General features: G+C 51.7%; 2 protein-coding genes and 1 long non-coding RNA gene across 5 annotated transcripts in view; 1 reads left to right on the plus strand and 2 right to left on the minus strand.

Annotated features, from left to right (window-relative positions):
* Positions 1-110: 110 nt before the first annotated feature.
* PLA2G4F (phospholipase A2 group IVF) lies at positions 111-17,706 on the minus strand. Its single transcript, XM_038580152.1, has 20 exons — positions 17,516-17,706; positions 16,403-16,475; positions 15,650-15,786; positions 15,429-15,557; positions 14,962-15,002; positions 14,824-14,866; positions 14,333-14,399; positions 12,525-12,694; positions 12,278-12,391; positions 12,004-12,041; positions 11,637-11,772; positions 9,884-10,020; positions 9,392-9,614; positions 8,199-8,313; positions 7,830-7,967; positions 7,623-7,730; positions 6,035-6,229; positions 5,625-5,791; positions 4,634-4,820; positions 111-4,336 (listed from the first exon to the last, which is right to left on the minus strand). The coding sequence occupies exons 1-20, from the start codon at positions 17,624-17,626 to the stop codon at positions 4,053-4,055; spliced, it is 2,613 nt and encodes an 870-aa protein (XP_038436080.1). The 5' UTR covers positions 17,627-17,706; the 3' UTR covers positions 111-4,052.
* Positions 2,423-8,701, plus strand: LOC119866877. The gene is made up of 3 exons (XR_005381534.1): positions 2,423-2,552; positions 6,884-7,050; positions 7,657-8,701. It is a non-coding gene; the product is annotated as an uncharacterized LOC119866877 (long non-coding RNA).
* Positions 17,707-19,527: 1,821 nt separating the features above from the next.
* The window catches only part of VPS39 (VPS39 subunit of HOPS complex), a 47,105-nt gene continuing 43,887 nt past the window's right edge, over positions 19,528-22,745 (minus strand). For all 3 annotated transcript variants that reach the window (XM_038580160.1, XM_038580158.1, XM_038580159.1), the window contains 2 exons: positions 22,492-22,583; positions 19,528-21,643 (listed from right to left, as the gene is read on the minus strand). In XM_038580160.1, coding sequence (XP_038436088.1) covers positions 21,568-21,643; positions 22,492-22,583 — 168 coding nt within the window. In that variant the 3' untranslated portion in view covers positions 19,528-21,567. The remainder of the gene's footprint in view (positions 21,644-22,491; positions 22,584-22,745) is intronic.

Consider the following 22,745-nt stretch of genomic DNA (forward strand, 5'->3'; position numbering starts at 1 on the left):
CACTTAATCTTTTTTAAAAAAAAGATTTGAGAGAGAGAGAGAGCATGCATGCAAGGGGGTGGAGAGGAGGAGGGAGAGAGGAGAGGGAGAGAATCTCAAGCAGACCTCCTGCTAAGTGTGGAGCCTGACAGAGTTCCATCTCACAACCCTGAGATCATGACCCAAAGCCGAAATCAAGAGTCAGCCACTCAACTGACTGAGGCATCCAGGTGCTCCGAACTGTACACTTAATCTTATACATTTACTACTTAGAAGAGGTGCACTATATTATTCTAAACATAGAAAATAGAACTTTCATACTAGCAGAGGGGGATAGTGGAGGAAAGAGAATTGAATCAGAAAGCAAGAAACAGGAGGCTTAGGTGGTACCAGGTGCCCCTATAAAATAAAAGTTTTTTAATATGTGTGAGTTCAGGGCTCCTGTGTGGTTCAGTTGGTTGAGCATCTGCCTTCGGCTTAGTCCATGATCCCAGGGTCCTGGGATGGAGCACTGCATTGGATTTCGGGCTCAGTGGGGAGTCTGCTTCTCCTCTCCCTCTGCCGTTCCCCATGCTTGTGCTCTCTGGCTCTATCTATCTGTCAAATAAATAAATAAAATATTAAAAAATATGTGTGGACTCTTACTTGCTTAATATTTCTTGTGCCTCACTTGTCCTAATAGAAAAAATTTAATTTCCACCCCTGAACTCTGGTGACCAGCCTCCCTGATTTGCAGGACAGCCCCAGTGTAGACTCTCTCTCTCTTGCATGGGGAAGTCCTGGACTCCTTGCCCTGTTTTGTGTTCCTGTGGCTTTTCAATTGCCATAGAGTGGGTACTGAGGGGAAAATAGGTGCATGCAGAGCAATGCAGGTAATCCTCCTTTTCTCCTTTCCAAGAATGACTCCATCTGAAATGAGGGGGCTTTCATTTAAACTCTCAACAAAAGAATGGAGTAGCAATGAGGAAATCAGCTGCAGGGACTGAGCTCTGGAGAAGGTGGGGGCACCTCTGCCAACAGCCACCTGCCAATACGGGAGGCCCCCCTCCTAGTGCTGTGCCAGCCAACAAAAGAAGAAAATGCTTCTTTCTTCTTTCTCTCTCTTTTGCTTCCTTCTCCCTTCCTTCCTTTTTTCCCTTCCCCCAACCCCACATCTGCCCTGCACCTCTTTCTTTTTTCTGCAGGAGACTTTTGTGAATGCCCAGAGATATATCTGAAGAAGCCAAGAGACCTAATATTTGAATGTGTCTGTTCTCATGCACCTTGAGCTAAGACCGTGACCCCAGGGCTGCCATGTGGTACAACTGCACCAGGAAAGTTCACATTGTCACTTCCTGTGAATGGCAGCCCCTGGAATTGTGTAGTATACAACCTGTGCAATCATACATGCAGGCTTGGTGGCCATCATTTTCTTCCTTTACCTGATGAAGGGGTCTAACAAGTTAAGGAATGACATCCCTGCTCCTGTGTTTCTGCCCAGCCTCAGAATGAATCAAGCCTGTAGCTGTGTTATTGTGGTCAAATCCCTTCAGCCTGGTCACCCTTGGAACCTTGCAACATCTTTCTGGCCATCTTGGGCCAGGGTTAGAAATGGGGCAGAAATACATTAGAAATAGACTAGATCCCTCCTGACCTAGGAGCAGGAGCCAAACTGGCCAGGTCATCTTTGACCCCCCACTCCTCACTCTGGTTGGCTCCCAGATTCAATCCTGGTGATGGTTCCTCATGCTCTAACTGAGCTCACCCCTGACCAATTTCTTGGCTAGAGAATTGGACCAGCGTCCCTATCCTAGCCCTCCACCCTTGTCTCATTACATCTTCCCGAACCTGATCTGAGCCAAGGTGGCATTTCCTACACTTCTGTATGAATCAAGGTAACTCCCAACTCTGCACAAGCCCAGGTGTTTGCTTCCTGCATAAAACTTGCTGGCCTGGGAGGGCAAACACCAGTCCCCTACCCCCTGGGGTGGTGATCACATAGTAAAACAGAAACCTTGTTGTATGCAATTTTGCATATGTACATGCATTTTTCTTGGGAGAAGATCTATGGCTTTTATCAGATTTTTTAAAAGGAGCAAATGGATTAAGAACCACTGGAATACAGTGTTGCACATCTTTTCATGGCTGGTGGGTAATGATCCACTTCTCTAGAATGTAGGATCCCATTCATTTATTTGCCAAATTTTTACTGAGCATCTACTATCTGCTAGCCATTGCTCTAAACGCTGAAAATACAGCAGCGAACAAAACAGAAATTTCTACCCTCAGGAAGCCAGAGACACCCTATGGCTATTTGAGGCATTAAAGACAGAATGACTGAAGATTCTAAGTTTTGAGCTCCACAAAGATCTAAGAACTCAGAACTCTCTGAGTTCCAAGTTCTAAGAACTCTACAAAGTTCTAAGTTGTGAACTCTGTGGAGGTCTTAATAAGTTACTGATGACATCATCACAGCAGGGGTGATGATGACAGTGACCATAGCGGGAGCTCAGGAGCCAGCCTGGGGCTACGCCAAGGGAAACCTCTCATTGCTGAGCCAAGACAGGGATGATGGTCTATGATGGACAGCAATGGTGAGGAGGCAGGAGAGAACCAAACTCTCTCCCACCCCATGCCAGTCAAAATCACTGGCCCTTCTGGGCCCTGGCTCCTTCAGTCCTCTCCGCTCTCATCCAACTGGAGGCCTGGGGGTCCCAGGCCAGGCCAGGCTGGGGGCACAAGCTAGGACCTTCTTCCAGTTGGGAGCTAGAATGAGGGTTTTCTTCTCAGAGTTGGGACAAGTGAGATTTCCTCTAAAGGAATCCCTGACTGGAAGAGCCATTGTGGCTTTGATCAGAGACAGGAAGGAGGGGGAAAGCTGCAGCCCAGGATAGCACTCTGGAGGAGATGGTAGTAGAAGCGAGTGTTCAAGAGAGGATGGCACCCGGGCCACTGAAGGGACCCAGACAGCTCCGTATAGGGTGGGATGAAGCAGCTATGGAGGCCTAGGGCTTGAGGGCTCCTAGATGACACCCAGTCAGGGTGGATCTCCTCCCCAGTCAGGGTGGATCTCCTCTCCACAGACTTAAAATCTGCCCATGCTGGAGAGGCTCCAGCTATTCAGAGGGTCTCAGCTGGTCAGGGTGGATGAAAACCAGGGAGAGAGAGGGCCAGGTTGTCCAGATCTTAGCATGTATCTGTGAAAGAGCCAGGAACCCAGGCCTCTGGGTTGCCAGCCAGGTACCCTCTACCAATGCCCATCCCTGCCAACAGACAGGTGCTCACCAGCCCCACCCTCACTAGGAACATGCACACACTTGCAGGCACACATTTACTATGCTCCCTGATAAACAGATACACCTTCTAGACACACCCATTAAGCTTCTGGGAATGGCAAGGCTATTTGCAAGAGATGGCAGCTGTACACATGACGAGAGTGTGGCCTGAGTTTAAAGAGTGATGCATTAGTAATAGGCAGACAGGAGCACACCCATCAACTGGAGCTCTGCCAGGATGAGAGTACCATCCCACAGCCTTCAGGAGGCTAAGCAGAGAAGGGTGGTGAGCAGTGAGGGAGACAGAGGAGGCCAGAGGCCAATGAGAGTCAGCAGGCTGAAGGATGAAGGTAGTGATCCAAACTGGGAACCCCCAAGATCCCCCTTTATTCTGATAGCATTGAGCACTGCATCTGGGATCCTAGCCAGAAAAGTGTGGATTAGATGGATGAATCTTTGCTTTTGGTCTCAGCTTAAGGAGAGGAACCTGTCCCTCAGTTCTCACAGCTCTCCGTCTGGTGAGGGTTTGAAGATCTGGGTCTTCTAAGATCCTTCTGGGTTTGGGGCAGGCCCTGGGGCTAGATTGTCCTCTGATCCCCTCTACACTCCAATGTAAAATGAGCACTGTCACCTCTGGCCCCCATCCCCAGGAGCCCTAGAGAGGCCTGCTGCCCCATCATCTCCCAGAAACACAAAGAAGGGTCCAGCCCCAAAGCCAAGCTGCCATTCTGCAGGAACTTTCTGGGGAGTAGAGGACCTAAAGCAGGTCTCTGTAATGTGGGAAGCAGGAGCCCCACAGCATCTATCATTCCTCCTCTCTCAATCCCTGGTCTGGAGCCCACGATGGCTCCCCTCTCTCACAGTCCTACGACTCCAGCCTGGTCGGCCTCTGGCCCTGTCCCTAGCCTGTTGCTGCTCCAGAGCCAGCCGGAGGGCATGCCTCATGGTCTCCGCGTTGTTCAGAACATTGTATCTACTCAGAGCCACCAGCCGCTCAAACTCCTCAGGCTCATAGGTGAAGTTCATCATGCCATAGGGAGTGTCTGACCCGTTCAGGACAAAGTCCCCACAGGCTATCTCCTCAGCTGTTTGTCGCTCCACACCTGTGGATGAGAAGTGGAGAAGAGACCAAGCTGGGGCACTCTGGGGGTAGGAGCCAGCCCAGAAGCTCCCCCTTGCCCTAGGACATCTGGTTGGACCCACATTTTAGCTCTCTTGACCATCAGGAGGAACTGGGCCAGTGTGAATGCTGGGGCCCCAGAAGAGGGTACCAATGGCCAGCTTGGGCCCTCCAGGAGGCACGCTTTGGTATGCTGTCCAGGAAGCCCACTCCCAGAAAAGCACCCTACCGCCATCTCTGGGCTGCATGAGCCAGACCCTGGTCCAGGGTCTCCCCTTACCTGGGGCCAGGTGTGTGCGGAAGGTACGGTTGACAAGGGGGAAGTGCAGCACAATGGGTGAGCGGGGGTCCTCGGCCTTGGCAAACAGGTAGCACTCACGGGGTTCCTCCAAGTCCTCAGGGAGCACCTCAATCCTTGGGAAGGGGATGCCTCGGTCCAGGCAGTACTTCTCTGTCATCTGTAAGACCTGGGCAAGGAGGCCAGCTTCTGACCCTGCATCCTACCACCTGCGGTCACACAGCCCCTCTACTAGCTGAGTGACTACAGGCAAGTGACATCATCTTTCTGAGCCAGTTGCTTTATTTATAAAATAAAAATGTGGAAAACCCTATCAGCCAGATTAACGACAATTGCCAGCATTCTCATGGTGATTCTTCCCATAACCACCCACTGGTTCCCTTCTCTGATGCCTCCATGCTTCCGAGTAGGGGCTGATTTCAGTGGACATGGAATGATTACAGAAGGTCACATGGGAAGAGGCTTTATCCATCATCTAATCCCAGGCTCTTGTTGGACCCCGGAAGTTAAGGAGGATAAGAGAGAAGGGCTGGCCCAGCAGCACAACCAGAACCCTCATCCAGATGGTAGAACCTGTCCACTACCCCACAGGACATGAGGGAGCTGTCTCGAGACACTCTTTGGGGGACCTCATGGCTCTGTTGTTACTACAGTAACTAAGGGACAGTAGATCCAGATCCAGATGGGAGCAAAGAATGCTATCAGACATAGGCAGGGGCCGGTACAGGAGCCTTCTCTTCACCAGGATGGAAGACTCCTGATGACCATCTTTGGCCTCTTCTCCCAGCCCCCACTCCATCCCATAACCTCAGCAACCCCCTTCCTCCAGTTGGGGAGTCCAGTGCCACTAAAAATCTTCACAAGGCACCTGCCTGAAGATTAGAAGCCTGGTCCTCCATGAAGCACCATCCCCAAATCCCCAGCTAGGCCACCTCAACAGAGATCCTCACTTCATCCCCACTGTACACCTTACCTCAAAAGGGGCCTCCAGGGAGTAGTCAAAGGACAGAATGAGGTCCACTGCTCTCTGGGGCAGCAGGTTCAGGGGGAATGGAGAGTTGATGGCAAAGCCCCCATCCACCAGGCACAGGCGATCCCTCATGGGAGTGAGCTGGTTGGGGAAGGCGTCAGGGTGCGTAGCTGCAGCAGGGACAAATGCTTGCTCTTCTCTTCCCATTGGGAACGGAACATCCCTCTCTGTAGAGATCTCTCCTCCCCTTGTTCTGAGGGCAGCAGAGTCTCCTACCCCAACCCCTGGCCCTGCCTTCTGGCAGACATCCCAGTCCTTCCCTCTCAGCCCCTGGGTGGTAGGAGCCCACAGCCCAGCCCCCAGGAGAAAAGGCAGCACTGGCCCCAGTGAGCCCCACCCAGAGCAGCACCCACCTTTCCAGGCCACGAACTCCTGGCCAGCTACATAGTCTTTGTGTAGGCAGAGGCCCCTGGTGAAATTAAAGTTCTCTGCAGAGGTAAAGCGGGAGGTGAATATGTCCAGCACAGCCTGGGAGAAGGGGCCCTGGGGGGTGAAGAGCCTGGTTCGCAGCTGTGTGGGGTCATGTAGCTGGAGCTTCTGGCAGTCATCTAGTGGGGGTGGGAGGGGTGAAATACAGTGAGAAGTCCTTCCTTTGTCCAGTGGCCTTTATGACTCAGGGCACCCCCTCTATTTCCTCCCCACATTCATCTCTCCTTCCCCCTGGCTCCCAAGCCTCAGACCACTACTTCTCAGAACCTCTTTTAAATGATTTCTTTCTTCTTTCTTTTCTTTTCTTTTCTTTTCTTCTTTTCTTTTCTTTCTTTCTTCTTTCTTTCTTTCTTTCTTTCTTTCTTTCTTTCTTTCTTTCTTTCTTTCTTTCTTCTTTCTTCTTCTTCTTTCTTTCTTCCTTCCTTCCTTCCTCCCTCCCTCCCTCCCTCCCTCCCTCCTTCCTTCCTTCCTTCCTTCCTTCCCTTCCTTCCTTCCTTCCTTCCTTCCTTCCTTCCTTCCAAGATTTTATTTATTTATTCATGAAAGACAGAGAGTCAGAGACATAAGCAGAGGGAGAAGTCCCTAGGGAGCCTAACGCGAGATTCGACCCCAGGACTCCGGGATCATGACCTGAGTCAAAGGCAGATGCTCAACCACTGAGCCACCTAGGCATCCCTTAAATGACCTTTTCTTTCAGCTTATCTATATTTTGAAAGTTGCCTATGGCACTATATTTGTAAAGTGATAATTTATTTTCTCCTCTTGAAAAAAAGTTGTATATACAACTTCTGAATAGAATTTCATCCATCAAATACCCACTGAGGAGTACTGCATGCCAGACACCATGCTAGGCTTGAACGGAGATGGAAGGTGAATAGGACCCCGGCCTACTTGGGGGAGAGCCACATAAAGAGATCATAAATCATAATGATGCCCTGAGGTAAGGACAGTGGTGGAGTGTGTACATAGTCCTATGAGACTTTGGTGGTAAGACCCTTGATCAGCCCGGAGGGATGAAGGAGAATAGAGAAGGTCCCTGACAAAATGATGTCTGAGCTAAATCTTAAAAGCTGAGCAGAAGTTATCCAGAAAAGATAGGTGGATAAAGGTATTCTGTGCAGCAGGGAGCTCATACATAGGCCACGTAAGGAGCAGTGTGAAGAGGAGCCCTGAGGTGTGTGGACAGATAAGCATGAGATGCCCCATGGTCCTGGGCTGAGTTGACATAATTGGAACCCAAGCAGAGAGTTTGAAGCTATAGGCCTTACCACAGAGCACTCACAACTCCCACTGGCTTCTCTGACATGGGCTTTCCTCCAGGCCCCAGCCACACTGCCTCTGCAGACTTCTGGGCATCTAGAGACCCTAAGCTAGAAGTCATTTTCTCAGGACTTCTCTGAACCCAGTGGGACAGCCAAGTCCTTCACCACCCCCTCCCTCATCCTTCGTGCCTCAGCCATGGCACTGGTGCCGGAAAAGAGGGTCTGGGGAGGTCAGGGTGTCTACCCTCACCTGTGATGTTTACTTTCCATCTGTGCCCATCTAGGAAGCTGAGGCCTGAGCCAGCAGTCTTCAGGAAGATCTCATCCACGCTGGCTGCAAAGGCACTGCCCCACATACCTAAGGAGAAAGGCAAGGTCCTGGGCCCTCACAACTCCAGCCCATCTCAGGTCCTGGCCCAGTCCCTGCCCTGTCCCCAGCCCTCCAGCCCAGACTCACCTTGCAGGTAGCAGATCCGGGGCTCAGGCCGGGGCTGCAGCAGATGCCCCATGAAGAACTCAGAGCCAAAGAGCTCAGTGGGAACATAAGCACCATACTTGGGCAAGCCGACCTCATGGGGGGTGAACTCACACCACTCTGGGGGACCAGAGTAAAGGGGAATGTTACCAGGGCCTTTCTACCAGGATACCAGGGTTCCCCTCACACCTGAGTGCCTGAGCAGGAATCAGACTTGCCGAGAGCAGGAGGCAGCAACCCCATTGTGCTCCAAGGCTCCCGTCTGTACATTACTAGCACTGGCCTCTCACACCCTCCCACCAACCACCACCTCCACCTGTTTCCCAGGTCCCCACATCCACACCGAGGCACCTGCAAAGTCTTCCCCGTTGATGTTGGTGCGGACATTAATGCTGGCATAGATAGGGTAAGGGTTCTGGCCCTGGCTGATGGCCTCTTGCTGGTCAGACAGTCTGGCGGGGTTTTCCTAGTGGGCATGAAGGGAGGTATTTGGCTTTTGGGGGAATCCCCTTACCCCATGGGGATGGCCCCATGGCCTGATACCCTGCAGGGGATGGCGTGCCCACCAGAGGCTGCAGCTGCCAAGGCCAGTACTCTAGAGACAGCTAAGGGCCTTTAAGCAGCACAAGTAAGGCCACTGTGAGTTTTGTGCAATTCCGGGGACACTGGGACTCCTCTCCTTACTTCTTTCCTGTTGAAGAAAGCAGATTAGAGCCCAGGGGAATCAGTGGACATTTGTTAAAGGAAAAACTGAAAATCCAGTTTACTTTCTTTAAAAGACAAATCATTCAATGGGATGCCTGGGTGGCTCAGCAGTTGAGTGTCTGCCTTCAGCTCAGGGTGCGATCCCGGAGTCCCAGGATCAAGTCTCACATCGGGCTTCCTGCGGGGAGCCTGTTTCTCCTTCTGCCTGTATCTCTGCTTCTCTCTCTGTGTCTCTCGTGAATAAATAAATAAAATCTTAAAAAAAAAAAAAGATAAATCATTCAAAAACATGAATCCTTTTTGTGAGAAACTACTTGTGATATACATCCACAACTGAGAACCACACCAGGGGGCCAGGTCCCCAGGGCTGAGAACCTCCCTCAGCTCTGACTCTTCTCATCTCCTGACTTGTGCTGGGCACATAGCTCTAGGAGCTGCAGGGCAGCTTGGTCAGTGGGCGGGAGTGGCATTCATCTAGGCTGCAGGTCTGAACCACTTGGAATGCTCTCAAAACACAGGTGTGCTAGGGCCTAAACCCAGATCAGCCCAAGTCAGTATGCAGAATTGGGGCCCAGGCCCAAGTGTTTTTGAAAAGCTGTGTAGGTGATTCTAAAATACAGACAGATCTGAGAATGGCAGACCAGGCTCTCCTTTCCTAGGAGTTCAGGGCCAGGAAAGATGAAGCCCTGTCAGCCCTCCCTGGGTTCTTACCTCTTGTCCTCAGCGAGCTCAGACCTAAGGGATAGTTTTGCAAATCTTAGTAACTAAGGCAGAAGTAAAAGCTGGTGGGGCAGCAGTGGAAAGGAGCCAGATTTATTTATTATCTGTTCTTCTCTCACCTCCTGGTATAGGAAATATTCAATGAGGAGACCCCAGAGGTCTATGAGGGAAACACTGCGGCCACTGCTTTCCAGACTCCCCAGTTCCTGGACATAGTATTGTAGGCGCTCTGTGGACATCGCCCCCATCTTACTGCTGCAGACTCGAGCCTGAGCACGCTCGATGGGGCCCTGCAAGGACACCTGGGACCAGGCTGGGTCTTTGTAGAGTGTGGAGATGCACCTGGGCAGAGAGAGAATTAGGGGCAGTGGTGCAGGGAGCACAGCAAGGGGAGAGAGGGATGCAAGGGTCTGCGAGTGCCCCACCTCTCCATCCCTTGTCCCCACTGCCCTGCACCGCCCACTCAAGGAGGCCTGGGAACTCACTGCCTTCCTGCCTCTCCTAACCCCGTTGGAGGCAGGAACCCAGCATCCCTTCAGGGAACCCACCATTCACATTCCTGCCCCTTCAGGGCTCTCCTTTACTCTGGGCCCTGTCCCCACCTCACTTACCAGGTAGAACCAGAGACCCCACTCAGGTAGGTCACAGTGTCCAGGAGGCCAAGTTCCTGCAGCCCTGCCAGGCTGCCATATAGGGAAGACATGGCTCGGGTTCCACCTCCCGAACCCAGCACAGCTACCACAGGCACCTGAGCAGAAAGCGATCATAACGACATTGACCTAAGAGCCTTATATGTATTGTCTCACTGAATCCTCACAGCACCCCAGTGGGATCCCCATTTTACAGATTAGGAACCTGAGGCACAGGAAGGTTGGATAATGTGCTCTCAATCACACGGGTGGTAAGTGGTGGTTATGAAACTGAAGCAATATGACCCCAAAGATGACTCTTAACAATTGTACCAGGAAAGTGTGTAACTGGAAGGCATACTGGATTTCACTCAAAACCATTAAAGCAGGGTTTCTTAGTCTTGGAACTGTTGATAATTTTGGACTGGGTCATTTTTCGTCATGAGGAGCTGTCCTGTATGTTGTAGGATGTTCAGTAGCATTCCAGGGCTTTCCCTAGTAGAAGCCAGTAGCGGCCCTCTTCCCTGCCCCTACAATAAAGTATGTCTCTAGACATTGACAAATGCCTGGGGGTAAAATGCCCCCGTCCCCCAGTTAAGAACCACTGGGTAAAGTGGCAAAGACCACCAAGCAGCCTAGACCTGCCCCAGACATGAGAGGTGCCCAGATGTCTCTTCAGTATCAGAGGTGCCTGCTGGGATCAGACTAGAAGCTTTTTGGCTCTTCAATTTTTCCATGAAGCTTTAGCTCATTCTACCCCAACTTTTGGTTCCTTTCTCTGCCCTCCTTTCTTCTGTCTTGAAAGAAATGCTCCCTGGCCAGTGCTCAGCAAGGGCACAGCCCCTTCGGAGTGTTGAAGGAGACAGAGCTCCCTAAAAGCCAGGTCTACGTCCTCTTTACCTCCCACCTCTGGAGTGGAAACCTGGCAGAGAGCAAGCATTACCAAATGAACGGTCTGAGCTTGCTCACCCAGTCAGCACGGGGAATTGACCCCAGTTCCCGAGCACACCTGCAGCGAGGAGGAAGCCACCAACTTGCTCCTGATTTACCATCGCTCTCTCCCTTGGTACTGCCTTTCCACCTGCCCTCCCGCCCCAGGCTCCCATGGACCCTCCACCTCCAGATCCCTTTGTCTACTGTGACTGACTGAACTGTGCTCCTGCAAATTCACATGTTGAAGTCCCAGTGAGACGACATTTGTAGAAAGGGCCGGTAAGGTGGTTATATAGGTTATGGAAGGTCATAACAGTGGGGCCTTTATCTAACGGTATTGGTGTCCTTGTAAGAAGAGGAAGAGAGACATTCCCCTTACCCTCTCTTACAGGCACAGAGGAGGAGCCATGTGGGGGCACAGCCAGAAGGTGGCTGTCCACAAGTCAGGAAGAGAAGTCTCACCAGAAACCAACCCTGATGGCATCTTACTCTTGAACTTTCAGACTCCAGGTGAGAAAATGAATGTTTGTTGTCTAAGCCAACCAGTCTGTGGTGTTCTGTTACAGCAGCCCAAGGGGACTAAGACACCTCCTTTGGCCAGGGCTGTTCATCCCTCCTTACACACAGGGTCCTGACTCTCCTGATTTTGCCTATCAGCTCTGGCAAACAGGCCTGCCCCTTCCTCCTCTGTTCCTCCCCCCTCCTCAAGGCTTCCTGTCCTGACTTGGCCACACAGTCCTCTCAAAGAAAGAGGCTGGACTTGGTCCTGGTGACCCTGGGCTCCAACTCCTCCATTTCATACCTGGCTGCTGTCTGGAGCCTGGCTCAAACCCAGTGCTTGCTGCAAAGCCTTGGACACGATCTGCTTCCTCTTGTCCAGAAACTCCCATTCGCCGTCACACAGGCCAAAGCCAAGGCGCAGGTCAAGGTCTCCAGAGCTGCCTCAGGTGGGGTAGGGGTGAGGTACTGGGTGACTCTTCACCGGAGGAGAGCCTCAGACCCAGCCCATTTTTCACAGTAGTAGACCCACATTCCATGGAACCCCTTAGAATGGCCTCACTGGAACCAGACATGCCCTCCACCATCCAGGCTTAGTCAAGTAGGCAGAAGAGGCCGCCTACACTTCCTGGGTAGCCCAAGAGCCTTCCTCTGAAGTCAGCCTTCCTCACCTTATTTCTGCCTTCATATTCAGAACCACCTCCTGGTCCTGAAAGAGAAACAGCCCAGTCCCTGAGTATCTTGAGTGGGATCCTCCCACCTGCAGGCCCTGTTGCTCTGGTAGCTCTGGCCCAGATATGGACACCATGGCTGAACTCCAGGCTGGGCTGATTATGACCCCTTCCCTCTCAGGCCCCTTGACTTTCCTTTCAGGCCCCTCCCCAGCCCTCTTTTGGTGGTCACAGAGCAGGCAGGGGTTCCTCAGGCACCCAGAGAGAGTCTTACCTCCCCCAGGGCCACGGAGCGCTGTTCCTCCTGGCCTAAGGTCAAAGAAGATAGCAGGATACCCCCCTGGCCCAGCTTGCTGGTCTGGGTCTCTAGTTCAGCACTTGGGCCGCTCTGCAGAGAAGAAAACACACCCAAGGAACCTTCCATGGTGAAGGAAAACATGCCTCCGTGGTGGCCCTGGGACGCCCCTCTAGGCTGGACTGATTCTACCAGCCACACCTTCTCAGACTTGGGCCTCACTCACCTGCAGGACTGTAAGCTCCTCCTCCAGCTCCACATCCAGCCTGGAGCTGATCACTGGGTTCATGTGAAAGGTGAAGGTGGCTGGGAGGCCTCCCTCTTTGGGGCATTGCAGGGGTAAGAGCTGTGGTTTCTCGTAGGCCCCAGGCACTGTCAGCCAAATCTGCCTAGAGCCTGGGAGCAGAGGGCCCAGGTGAGGGGGTGAGAATGGAGTGCGTGTGTGGCATGTAATGGTAGCACCCTGAATGGCAATTCCCCTGTCTTTCCCCTTGGAAATGCCAAATTACCACCCTGCTCACTCTCTGGCTCTGTGACCCATAGCAAAGGCATCATGAAGGACACTCGGGTCCTTTAACCTGCCCTGGTCAGACTTGGGAACGCGGGGAGAGGGCTAGGAAACACAATGCCTGGGGAACGGGAAGAGCAGGAAGGGAGAGGGCTCCTTGCTCAGAGTTTATGGGGCTGATGATTTTGAGATTATATTAAGTATATAAAATATAATTCTATAATAATTATAATGTTATAATTGTCACACATTGTTATATTAATTACCAGTCTTCCACTGGTAGTTCCCCCATCTCTTGCCTCCATTCAAGCTCTGTGCTCATCACCTTGGGGAAGGTTTGTGGCCAGGGAGAAGACAATAGATAGCAAGTTGTCCTGCCCTTTATTTCCAAAGTGTAAGACCTTGCAAGAACAGAGGGTGTGCAGAGAAGATGAGAGGAAGTGGGTGGGTAGAGGCTTCGAAAAGCAGGGGAGAGCCAGGCTAGAAGGAGGCAGAGGGAGGCCTGTGAGCCCACATTGCTCTGAGCAGCTTTCTGGGAAGGAGGCAAAACCCTAGAGAGGAATGTGCATGACAGACAGAGGGGGCCGCAGACTGCCTTAAGCAAGTTTCTTGTTTGAGCCAAGGTTTCATAAATTATGAGGATAATAGGTGCATTTTATGGGGTTGTTATGAGAATTAAAGATAAAAGACACATGGAATGTTGAGCACAGTTGCCTGGTTCACAGTGAGTGCCAGGCGTTATGAGGACTCCCTCATCCTGTGGGCTCAGACTCTCAGCGTCAGAGGGGACCTTAGCTGTCCCACAGCCTCTGCTCTGCTGCTGCATCTGGACGTTCACCACCCCACCTCCTGCCCCCTGTCCCTGATCTTGAGCGGCTACCCTCTGCAACACACTACATCAGTGGCCTAACTGGAACCAGACATGCCCTGGTTCTTCCACTTCCACTTCTGAAATTTCCACATGTTGCCATGTGACTTCAGTTCCTCCTGCAGAGAGGCCAACTATATTGCTGCCCCCCAGCTTTAGGGTCAGCCTTGTGACTTGTCTTGGAGAGCAAAATGGCAGTTAGTGGCTGTGATGTGACCAAAGGCTTAAGACCACCTGCTCATTTTGGCTTGCTGCTGTGCCTCTGGCTGATACCTTAAGAACATGATCAGTCCCCTGGTCATAGAAGGTGAATTAGGGCCACATGGCATGAAGCCAGCTCACTCCTACCAAGCCCAGCCTAGATCAACCACATGCCAGCTGACCATCCGACTTGTGAGCTAAATAAATGTTTCCTGTTGTCTGCCACTGAGATTTAGGGCTGCTTTTTGTGGAGCGGTAGTTGGACTGGTACAACCCTCATGCTTGAACACTTCCAGGGATAGGAAATCACTACTCTCAGAGGCAATCCGTCCCATCCTTGGTCAGCTGTGAGTGGTGAAACATTGAAGAACTTTCTGCCTCAGACCCACCTTATTGATGTCTGAGGCCTCAGCCCCCAGGAGAGAAGGCAAGACCCAAGGTCGTGGACCAGACTCACCATACTCTCGATGTGGAGCTGTGCCACCTTCCCCGAGGGTGCCCTGGATTCTCAGACAGGGGGCAGCCTGAGGAAAGCAGAGGCCTGTGGGAACCCACTGTTCACAGACCAGGGTGGAATGAGGGGTTATCTGGGGCAGGGCCCAGCTAACAACTTTGCCAGGGCCTGTGCCTTGTGGGTAGGAGTTCTGTGGGAGCCCTCCTCCCAGGCCTTGGAAAGGGAAGGAGGAAAAGGCCGCTGAAAGTGGTGCCTCCAGCAGTCCCAGCAACCAGGGGCCCCAGTGCACAAGATAGGAAGGTTGGCTTCCTATCTGGTGCTTCCGACTTGAGGTAGCTTCTTGCCCCTGGTCCCTGGAGATGCCTCCCTAGCACATTTCCCCTCTCAGGAAGGCCTGAGTGTCCTTCAGAGGCAAGGGGACATGACAGTCTCAATTGTGGAATCTGTACTTCCCCCCCAGCCCTGGACAGCCCTAACCCACCTTCCCTACTCACCACCAGGACCCCATTGGTGATGACTTCAGATGCAGGCACTTGGCTGCAAAAGATGAGGAGCTCATGGGACATCTAGCTCCCCTTGAGATGACTGTTACTATAATAATATGACTAAAGCTAGGCTCCACCCAGACTTACCTGTTCTCCAGAATGAATTCCACCTGCAGCTCTTGTGAATCCTACATGAATGAAGCAAGGAAGCATTCATTTTCAAAGAGCTCTGAAAGCATCAGAGATTGTCCCTGCCCCCTACCCGGCTCAGCAACAGGGATTACAAGAGGTGACTGTTGTTGGGGCTTCCTTGGGCACAGGAGGGGTAGGTAGTATCATCTTCATGAGGAGCTTCATGCATTCAAGACTGTCTGCTGGGCAGATACGGAGGGTTCAGCAGTGACCAAGACAGACAAAGCACTCTGCCCTCAGCTCACATTTTGGCACTCAGGGAAGAAATATTGAGGGAAATCTTTGGAGGGTTAGTAGTATAGGATAGAGGAGGGTCTGTATTGGAGGCCTGGCCTGTGCTGCCCAGGAGCCCTCACCTCAGTGCCCTGTGCCAGACCTTTCCTTGAGTTCAGTTCATTGCTGCCACAGGTAGGGTGGCTCACCTGGTGCTTGAGTTGGAAGGTATGTCTGTGGGGTTGGCCAGGCTTGAGGCTCCTCAGGTCAAACAGTAACAGGGAGAGCTGGTCACTATCCAGGATGTCCTTATCATACAGGGTGAGCTCCAGAACGTTCTGGGAATGGTGGGTAAGAGGTGGGAGCCTGAGGCAGGGCAGGAGGGCAGGAAGTAGCCCTCTCCTCTCCACTGCCCTTTTCTGGCCCTCACTTTCATAGCACCATGAATCTGGTAGTGGAAGGTCTCGTTCCATTCGGGGTCACTGCAGTTGGCTATCATCCTTGTCCGGGTGGGACTGGAGGACGCAGTGGGCAGGCACAGTTGCACATAGCAATCGGCTTTGGACACTGCAGGTGGGATTGGAGAGGGGTCCTCAGCCTTTAGCTCCTATTGCTGTAAAGGTTGCCTGGGGAAGGCTGGGGCAGGAGGGGAAGGAGCTGGGGGTCGGGGGAAGGAGGCTACTTGTGCGGGGCAAGGAGATGTGGGGAGAGCCAATGTCCTTAACTCCATCTAGACCACTTATACCTCCCATTCAGCCCATACACCTCCCATTCAATCCTGCAGTGGCCAGTTGAAAAGACCACATGGCTGCACAGACCGCTGCCCCTGAAAGGGCATGATTCAGGCAACAAAGTCCCCTTCCGTGACAAGCACTGGTGTGGTAAACTGCTGGAGAACAGACCTTGATTTGTGGCAACAGTTGGCCTCACATGCTCACCCAGGCTGGCTCTGCTCCACTTGCTAGACTCAATCAAGGAGGAGTCCAAGGTCTGTACATGTCTCCCCTCCAGCCCCTCCCTGCCTGCCCTGGGGCTCCCTCACCAGGGAGGACTCCTTCATGGTCAGCATTAGCCCCTCTGCCTCACTCAAACACACACACACATTTCCAGACAGCCCTTGCTGCACTCTGGGGAGGCCCCGGGGAAAGGAAGGGGAAGAAGGGTGAAATTGGGGGTCACTCACGCAGATCTGTGCCCTGGATATTTCTGGCCCTCAGCACCTTCACCTGGAGGTCAAAGTATGGGTGGGTTTCCCGCTGAAACAGAGAACTCTGGAACTCAGTCCCAGGAAGAGCCGGGCCTGTTCTTCCCGTGGTGGTGCCCAGCTCAGGCTTCCCTTGTCCCCTCACAGAACAACAGCCTGGCCCAGGCTCACAGATGTTGCTGTGCTTGGGAACTGAGAGGCCTTGGCAGGGCCCAGCCGTTGGGACTTCAGCATGTCGGGGATGAGCCTGGACCTTGGAATCGTTCAGGCTGGGTTCAAATCTAAACTCCACTATGTACTAGCTGAATGGCCTTGGGCAAATTACTTGATTTCCCCTGTGCTTCATTCTCCCCATCTATAAATGGGGTTTTACAATCCCATAGGGGTGCGGTGATTTTTAAATGAGAAGTTGTGTAGAGTGCCTGGTATTAGTGCTTAATATATGTAGCCACTGTTACTAATTATGTTTGTGATGCACCAACTGGCAGCTCCCCTCACTTTTTCGTGCTGCTGCTATAGCTTGGGAGCCTGAGTGCAAGCCAGGGTGATGTCCCTAGGACATTAGAGATTAGAAGGGAGATTAAAGATTCGTAGAGAAAGTCATGATAGACCCCACCTGCTAGCTCAGGAGCTCACTGATGAAAGCCACACCTCCTAGGAGGCAGCAGGTGAAGGGAAACCAGGCGTCGCCCAGCTTGTACTGGTCTGGACGAGTCGTTAAAGAGATAACAACTGGGTCCAAGAGAGGTAACAGCATCCTGCAGCCTCCTAGAAGTGGGGCTATCCCCTCAAAATCCCAGCAAGCACCCTCCTCCTTTCCCCTGGGGCACTCTACAGCCAGGCTGGTACATTCTGGGCAGAGCCAACAGCTGAAGTATCACATGACCTCACCCTCCATTCCTGATCGAGGTGAGGTGAGGATTATATCTAAAAGCCAAGATCTTGGCCAACCTCTTTACGTTCTGCCAGGTTGGCTAGAGTAAATTGGTCCTGGCCCAGATCAGAACCCAATTCCCTGCTGGCCTCTGTTCTCACAGGGGACTGTGATCCCAGGGCTCCTACACAATTCCCAAGGAAGACCATGTACTTTACCCGCCATTGCCTCCACTGAGGTCCCCTCTTCTCTCTCTTCTGCAGCAGCACTGCCCCCAGGAGGGGCAGCCCCTTGCCTGCCAGCCACCTTGGCCAGAGCACCCAGTGCATGGCCAGGCAGAGCAGCTCTCAGCTGGAAGCCCTGCCTGCTTTCCAGAGCCACCCTGCTCTCCTCCAGCTACACCTGCTGCTAGCTCAGGTCTGACAGGTAACCGAGGTAGGGAGGGTGGAGCTGGCTGCTCTCTGGAGGACTCAGAGTTGGGTGGCCTGCTGGGGCTGGAGGTGGGGTTTAATGTGCTCCAGGAAGTGACTGGAATCCAATTCCCTCAGGCAGGAGGCACTTCAGCCTGTCTCCAAGAGGATGAGGAACTGGTACTCTGGTTTCCAAACCCCACGCCTGGTTATCATTGGGCTGCTTTTGGAAAAGATATCTGAGCCTCACCCCCTGGATGATTTGCTTTAGTGGGTGTGGGTAAAGCCTACATGTCCACATTTCCAACAAGCCTTCTAGACAGTGCTGACACAGCAGGCCCAGGGGATGGAAGCCAGGAAGTGCTACATCAAGCCTTATTTTCTCCAGCTGGAAAAAAAGTTCTAAAACCATCTGCCCTTCAAGTCCCACCTGGCCCATGACTCTTAAGCAGAAGCATAGAAATCTCTGGTTCAGTTTTAGCTGGACTTGAATGTGTTTCTAATCTGTGACCCCCTCTCATTTATTCTTCAAACACTGACAGCCTGTTGTGTACCAGACCAATACTGGGCTATGCAACCAAAGGTGAGGAGGATCCATCTGTATCCTGAGGAAATTCACAGCCTCAGGGCTCTGTTGGCTTTTGCCCGAGACCTCTTGCTAGATCAGTGGATATATTTGGATGCCCCAAGTAAACAGGCAAGGAAATGGTCAGGTGGCATCAATGACAGCTTTTAGCAGGTCTGTTTATCCTTAAGCTACTGGAGATAAGGCTTTGGAGAGTACTCTTTGGACCATCGTAAGCCTTAGGCTACCGATGAACGTCATGTCCCCTTTTCTGTGGACTGTGGCCATCTGGATGGCCAAGATAGGCAGTTTCCAGGAGAAAGGATCTCTGGGGCAGTAACCTATTGGGAGATAATTTCTGTTCTTCAACCAAGATTTAGTCATCTCTACTCTTCCCCCAGGCTTGAGGTGGAGATTGAAAAAAAGAACATCTACAAACAGGTGATTCAACTCCAAAATGAACCCTGTAGGCAAGTTTAGACCAGAAACTCTCAGAAAACAAAGGCAGATGATTGCCACTGGCCTGTCTCCAAGGGAAGGGCCTATTTCTGCTTAATTTGGAGCATAGAGCCAAGACACATGCTGGGGTCTGAGATGCCAGAGTGCCACACCGCTGCTGGTACCCATGCACAGCGTGTGGAGGAACTCACCTCAGAGGGGCCCGGGTGAGGGCAGGGAGCTACCTGGGGCACACAGAGTGCTCTGACGTCCCATGCTCTGAGCTGGATGATACTCTCTCCTGGAAGTCACGTGCTCTGGGCTTCAATAAAGAAAACTCAAGATGACCACAGATGGCTCAAGAGGGGGACACAGAAGGACCAAACTGCCTTTTTGGAGCTGGCCAACATGAACTATCCTTTCTCCAATTCTCAAACATCCTTAGTCCCTTCAATCCCACCAATTCCATACCTTTCTTTCATGATTCTCCTAGTCATTAGGAGCTGCAGGAAGAGGCATGAGGCCCTAATATGTGAAGTGCAGGGGGAAATAGTAGGGATTAGCTGGAGTTCCAGTATGTTCAACAGAACTTGGTGATGCTGGAAATGTTCTGTACCTGCACCGTCAAACCATTAGCCACCAGCCACAGTAGCTGTGCTCTATGGCACAGATGGAGACATACATGACAGAGGTGTAATACTGACTTTTTTTGTCGTTAATTGGCTTATTCTTCTCAATTCTTAGCTAAATCATTATCTCCTCATAGTTATTTCCATCAAACTTCACAGGAAGGGAGGAAAAAGAGATGCAAATTGGCTGGCTCCTTACTTTATGATGTTTATTATAAGAGATCCTCATAAGTCATTACAGAGCTTTCCAGTCTCTAGCCTTCTCTGTACCTCCAGAGAGGGCAAAGAGAGTCCAGGGAAGGAAGAATGGAGTTTGGGAAAACTGCGCGGTTTATGTATTCCAGAAAGAAAATACACATTCTTTATTGCTTCAAACACATGTGCCACACAGGTTGTGGGAATGGAAGATACAAACACAGCAAGCCAGGAAGACGGGGTTTGAGTCGCAGGGTGGGTTTCTGCTGCAGAGGGCTGGCTTGATGACTTTACTGCTGCTCACATGGGAAGCTTCTTTGAGCTTGTGCAAACAGGTCCAAGGGTAGCAATGCTTCTCGTGCCAGTTAGGATGTGGCTCTTCAGAAGCACCACTTTGCCTCCCAAACCTGAGCAGAGCCCCTATCTGCATGTGTGATGCTGAGGGCACATACTCTGTACCTTCAGACCCTCCGAGACAGTGTGCCAGGGAGAAGCCTAGTCTACAACACCGGCCAGCTGGCCTACAACACAGGCCCAACATGGCACAGAGCATCGGTTTAAAAAGAACCACAGCATGTCAAGGACAGGCTACTAAAACACTGTCAGGGCTGGGCGCCATTGCCCACCCTTCCCACCTTAAAAACACAGCAGCATCAAGGCTATGTCTGCAAATCACAGGGAAGACAGGATGCAGGGCCGCTCTGCCTGTAGGTCCTCGGTCTGCAGTGCTAGCCACTCCTCCTGTGGGCCTTCAGTGCTCTGTTGGGAGGAGGGGGGTCTCCCTGCCTCCTGCTCCAGGGATCTGGCAGTGAGTTCCTTCATAAAACCATGTGCTGCCACTACTCCCACCTCCCGCAGTGCTCTCAGCTGTCCCTGGGCACCTCACAAACATGCCTGACCTCACATCCCTGTCAGTTCCCCATCTGATCGGTCTTGTGTGTAGCAGAGATCCACCTACCTGTGACATGCCAGTGCAGCCTCCAACCCCAGCAGAACAAAGCTGGAGAAGGACTGCCAGGCTGAACTGGGAGGTAAGCAGACCACACTGGCTGCAAAGAGAAAGGTGCCAAAGTATGAAGCACTTGGCTCACAGACACTCAAGCAGCAGCCTAGGAGCAGGCACCGCTGCAGGTGTCTGCCTAAGAGGTCTTATACCTAGTGCAGGCCGTCCTTAGAGCCGCTGTCACATACGGCTCCAGGGGGGATGGAGGACAGTGCTCCCCTAAGCTTCCAGGCATACAGCTCTTATCCAAGGAGGACCTATTTACAGCATACCTGACAATCAATGATCAAATCAGTGTATGCTGAAAACTGAGATGTCCTCTTGCTTCTCATTTTATCTTGTTTATATCACTTATTCCCTGCATGGGAAAAATGGGAGACAAAGTGTGTGTGGGGGGGAACAGTGAAGGGAGATAAAGGAAGACAATCGATAGCGAGGACTGAAACAGGAAGAGATAAGTGGGGAGACCCAAGGGGATGAGGGTGGGGGGGAGAGAGGGAGGTGTGCGGTTGTGACTATGGAGAAATGACTGCTGTCACCTGAGAGCCAGGGCCAGCCAGTGAAGCGAGGGGAGCCCTAGGACTGCTCTCCTCCCAGACTCCAGGCCACCATGCAGAGAGTTCCACGTCAAGTCCTGCACGTGTCTTAATAGAAAACTCTGCATAAACAATCTCGGGGGTACGGACACTTGAGACACTTTCCTTGTTCAGGTGATCGGTGTGCAAAGGCAGGAGGATGCCCTTCCCTACCTCTTTCCGTCAACGGGGGTAGTAAATTCTCTGAAACTGCCTGCAACATAATGGTATATAAGGTATAGCTAATATCTTCTTTTTCTATCAAAAAGCTGGTAACACCAGACCATAAGTCTGATAAATTCAGAGATATTCCAGGGCTCAAGGTAGCCAGTCGTGTCCAAATGGGGAGACACCTGGTGGTGGATGTAGCCAGCCCCCCAATCCTAAGGCCGGTGCTCCTTCTCCTCTCTGGGATAGCTGAACTGTCCATCTGAAGAATCCTTGGCATGCTGGGCTCAGGTGTCGGCTGGGTTTACCTCTTTGGAACAGAAGTAGTGCACGACCACTCCATTGGGGTATCTTGCAAATGCACTGTATGGAAGAAAGACTGCTCAGGAGGGAGAACAACTTCTAAAAGAAGACCACTTCCTAGAAAAGGTGTTTCACCCAGGTGTCATCCCAGAAGCAACCCACCCTAACCACAAGAAAGGACCCATCCTCAGCGTCTTCTGGATTTACATAGCAACCGTCTCTGCCAAATAATCAAACAGAGGGTGAGCTCATGCAGTTTGAAGACTGTTTGAATATGAGAATACTTCTTATTAAGTCATCAATGTGAAATCCAGGGCAGATGGAACCGGCTACCAGCCTGCCTCAGCACCAGTCTAGGGAGAGCTGACAATGCCCATCAGAATAAGTTTTAGGCTAATTCTAACAATGGACAGCAAGTTAGGTCTTTCTAAAGACAAAGATTCTTCCACCCACATAAGAAAAAGGACAAAGCACCCTTGCTTCTCAGGAAAGGGGACAGACTAGAGTACATGCTTTAACAAAATGACACTGGCTTAGGATTTTACTCAAGTCATGAAGCAGCAGATGGAAAGATCTTTTTCTTCCTTAACAGGCACACCCTAAAAGATAAGAACTTTCTGCCCACATACAACTCACACACACCCACTCGCTACATCACAGCATCTAGCTGCCAGAAGGGAAGGGCTTTTCAGGCAAGAAGTCAAGAGTACATGCCATACATTTCAAGTCTTTAAATCCTCAAAGCTAACTCACAACAGACAACATGGATTGCTCTTTGGAAGCTCAGGAAGTAACCATGGCCAAGATAATCAGCAGCCATGCTTTCCCTTTAGTTAAGGGGAAGAAATCCATCCTGAGCAGGAACCACATCAGAGCTGGGGCTACACAGTTGTGGAGAAAAGGCTCACCTGTTCCCAATCTTCTTCTTACACACCATACACACCTTCTCCTCTGTGATGATGCACTTCACCTGCTGGTGTAAAATCCGCTCTTCCTGGACCTAGAAGAGGAGAGTGACTGGGACAGAAGCCCCATAGTCCAGCACACAGAAGGCAGAGGCTGGCACAGTCTCATCCTTCAGCCCCCACAGATGCCTCTCACTGAAACCCCTGCAACTAAATGTCAAGTTGGTTACTGTGTCAGTTTGAGCTATAGTGTTAAA

This window comes from Canis lupus, chromosome 30 (assembly GCF_011100685.1).
Source record: "Canis lupus familiaris isolate Mischka breed German Shepherd chromosome 30, alternate assembly UU_Cfam_GSD_1.0, whole genome shotgun sequence".
Classification (NCBI taxonomy): Eukaryota; Metazoa; Chordata; class Mammalia; order Carnivora; family Canidae; genus Canis; species Canis lupus.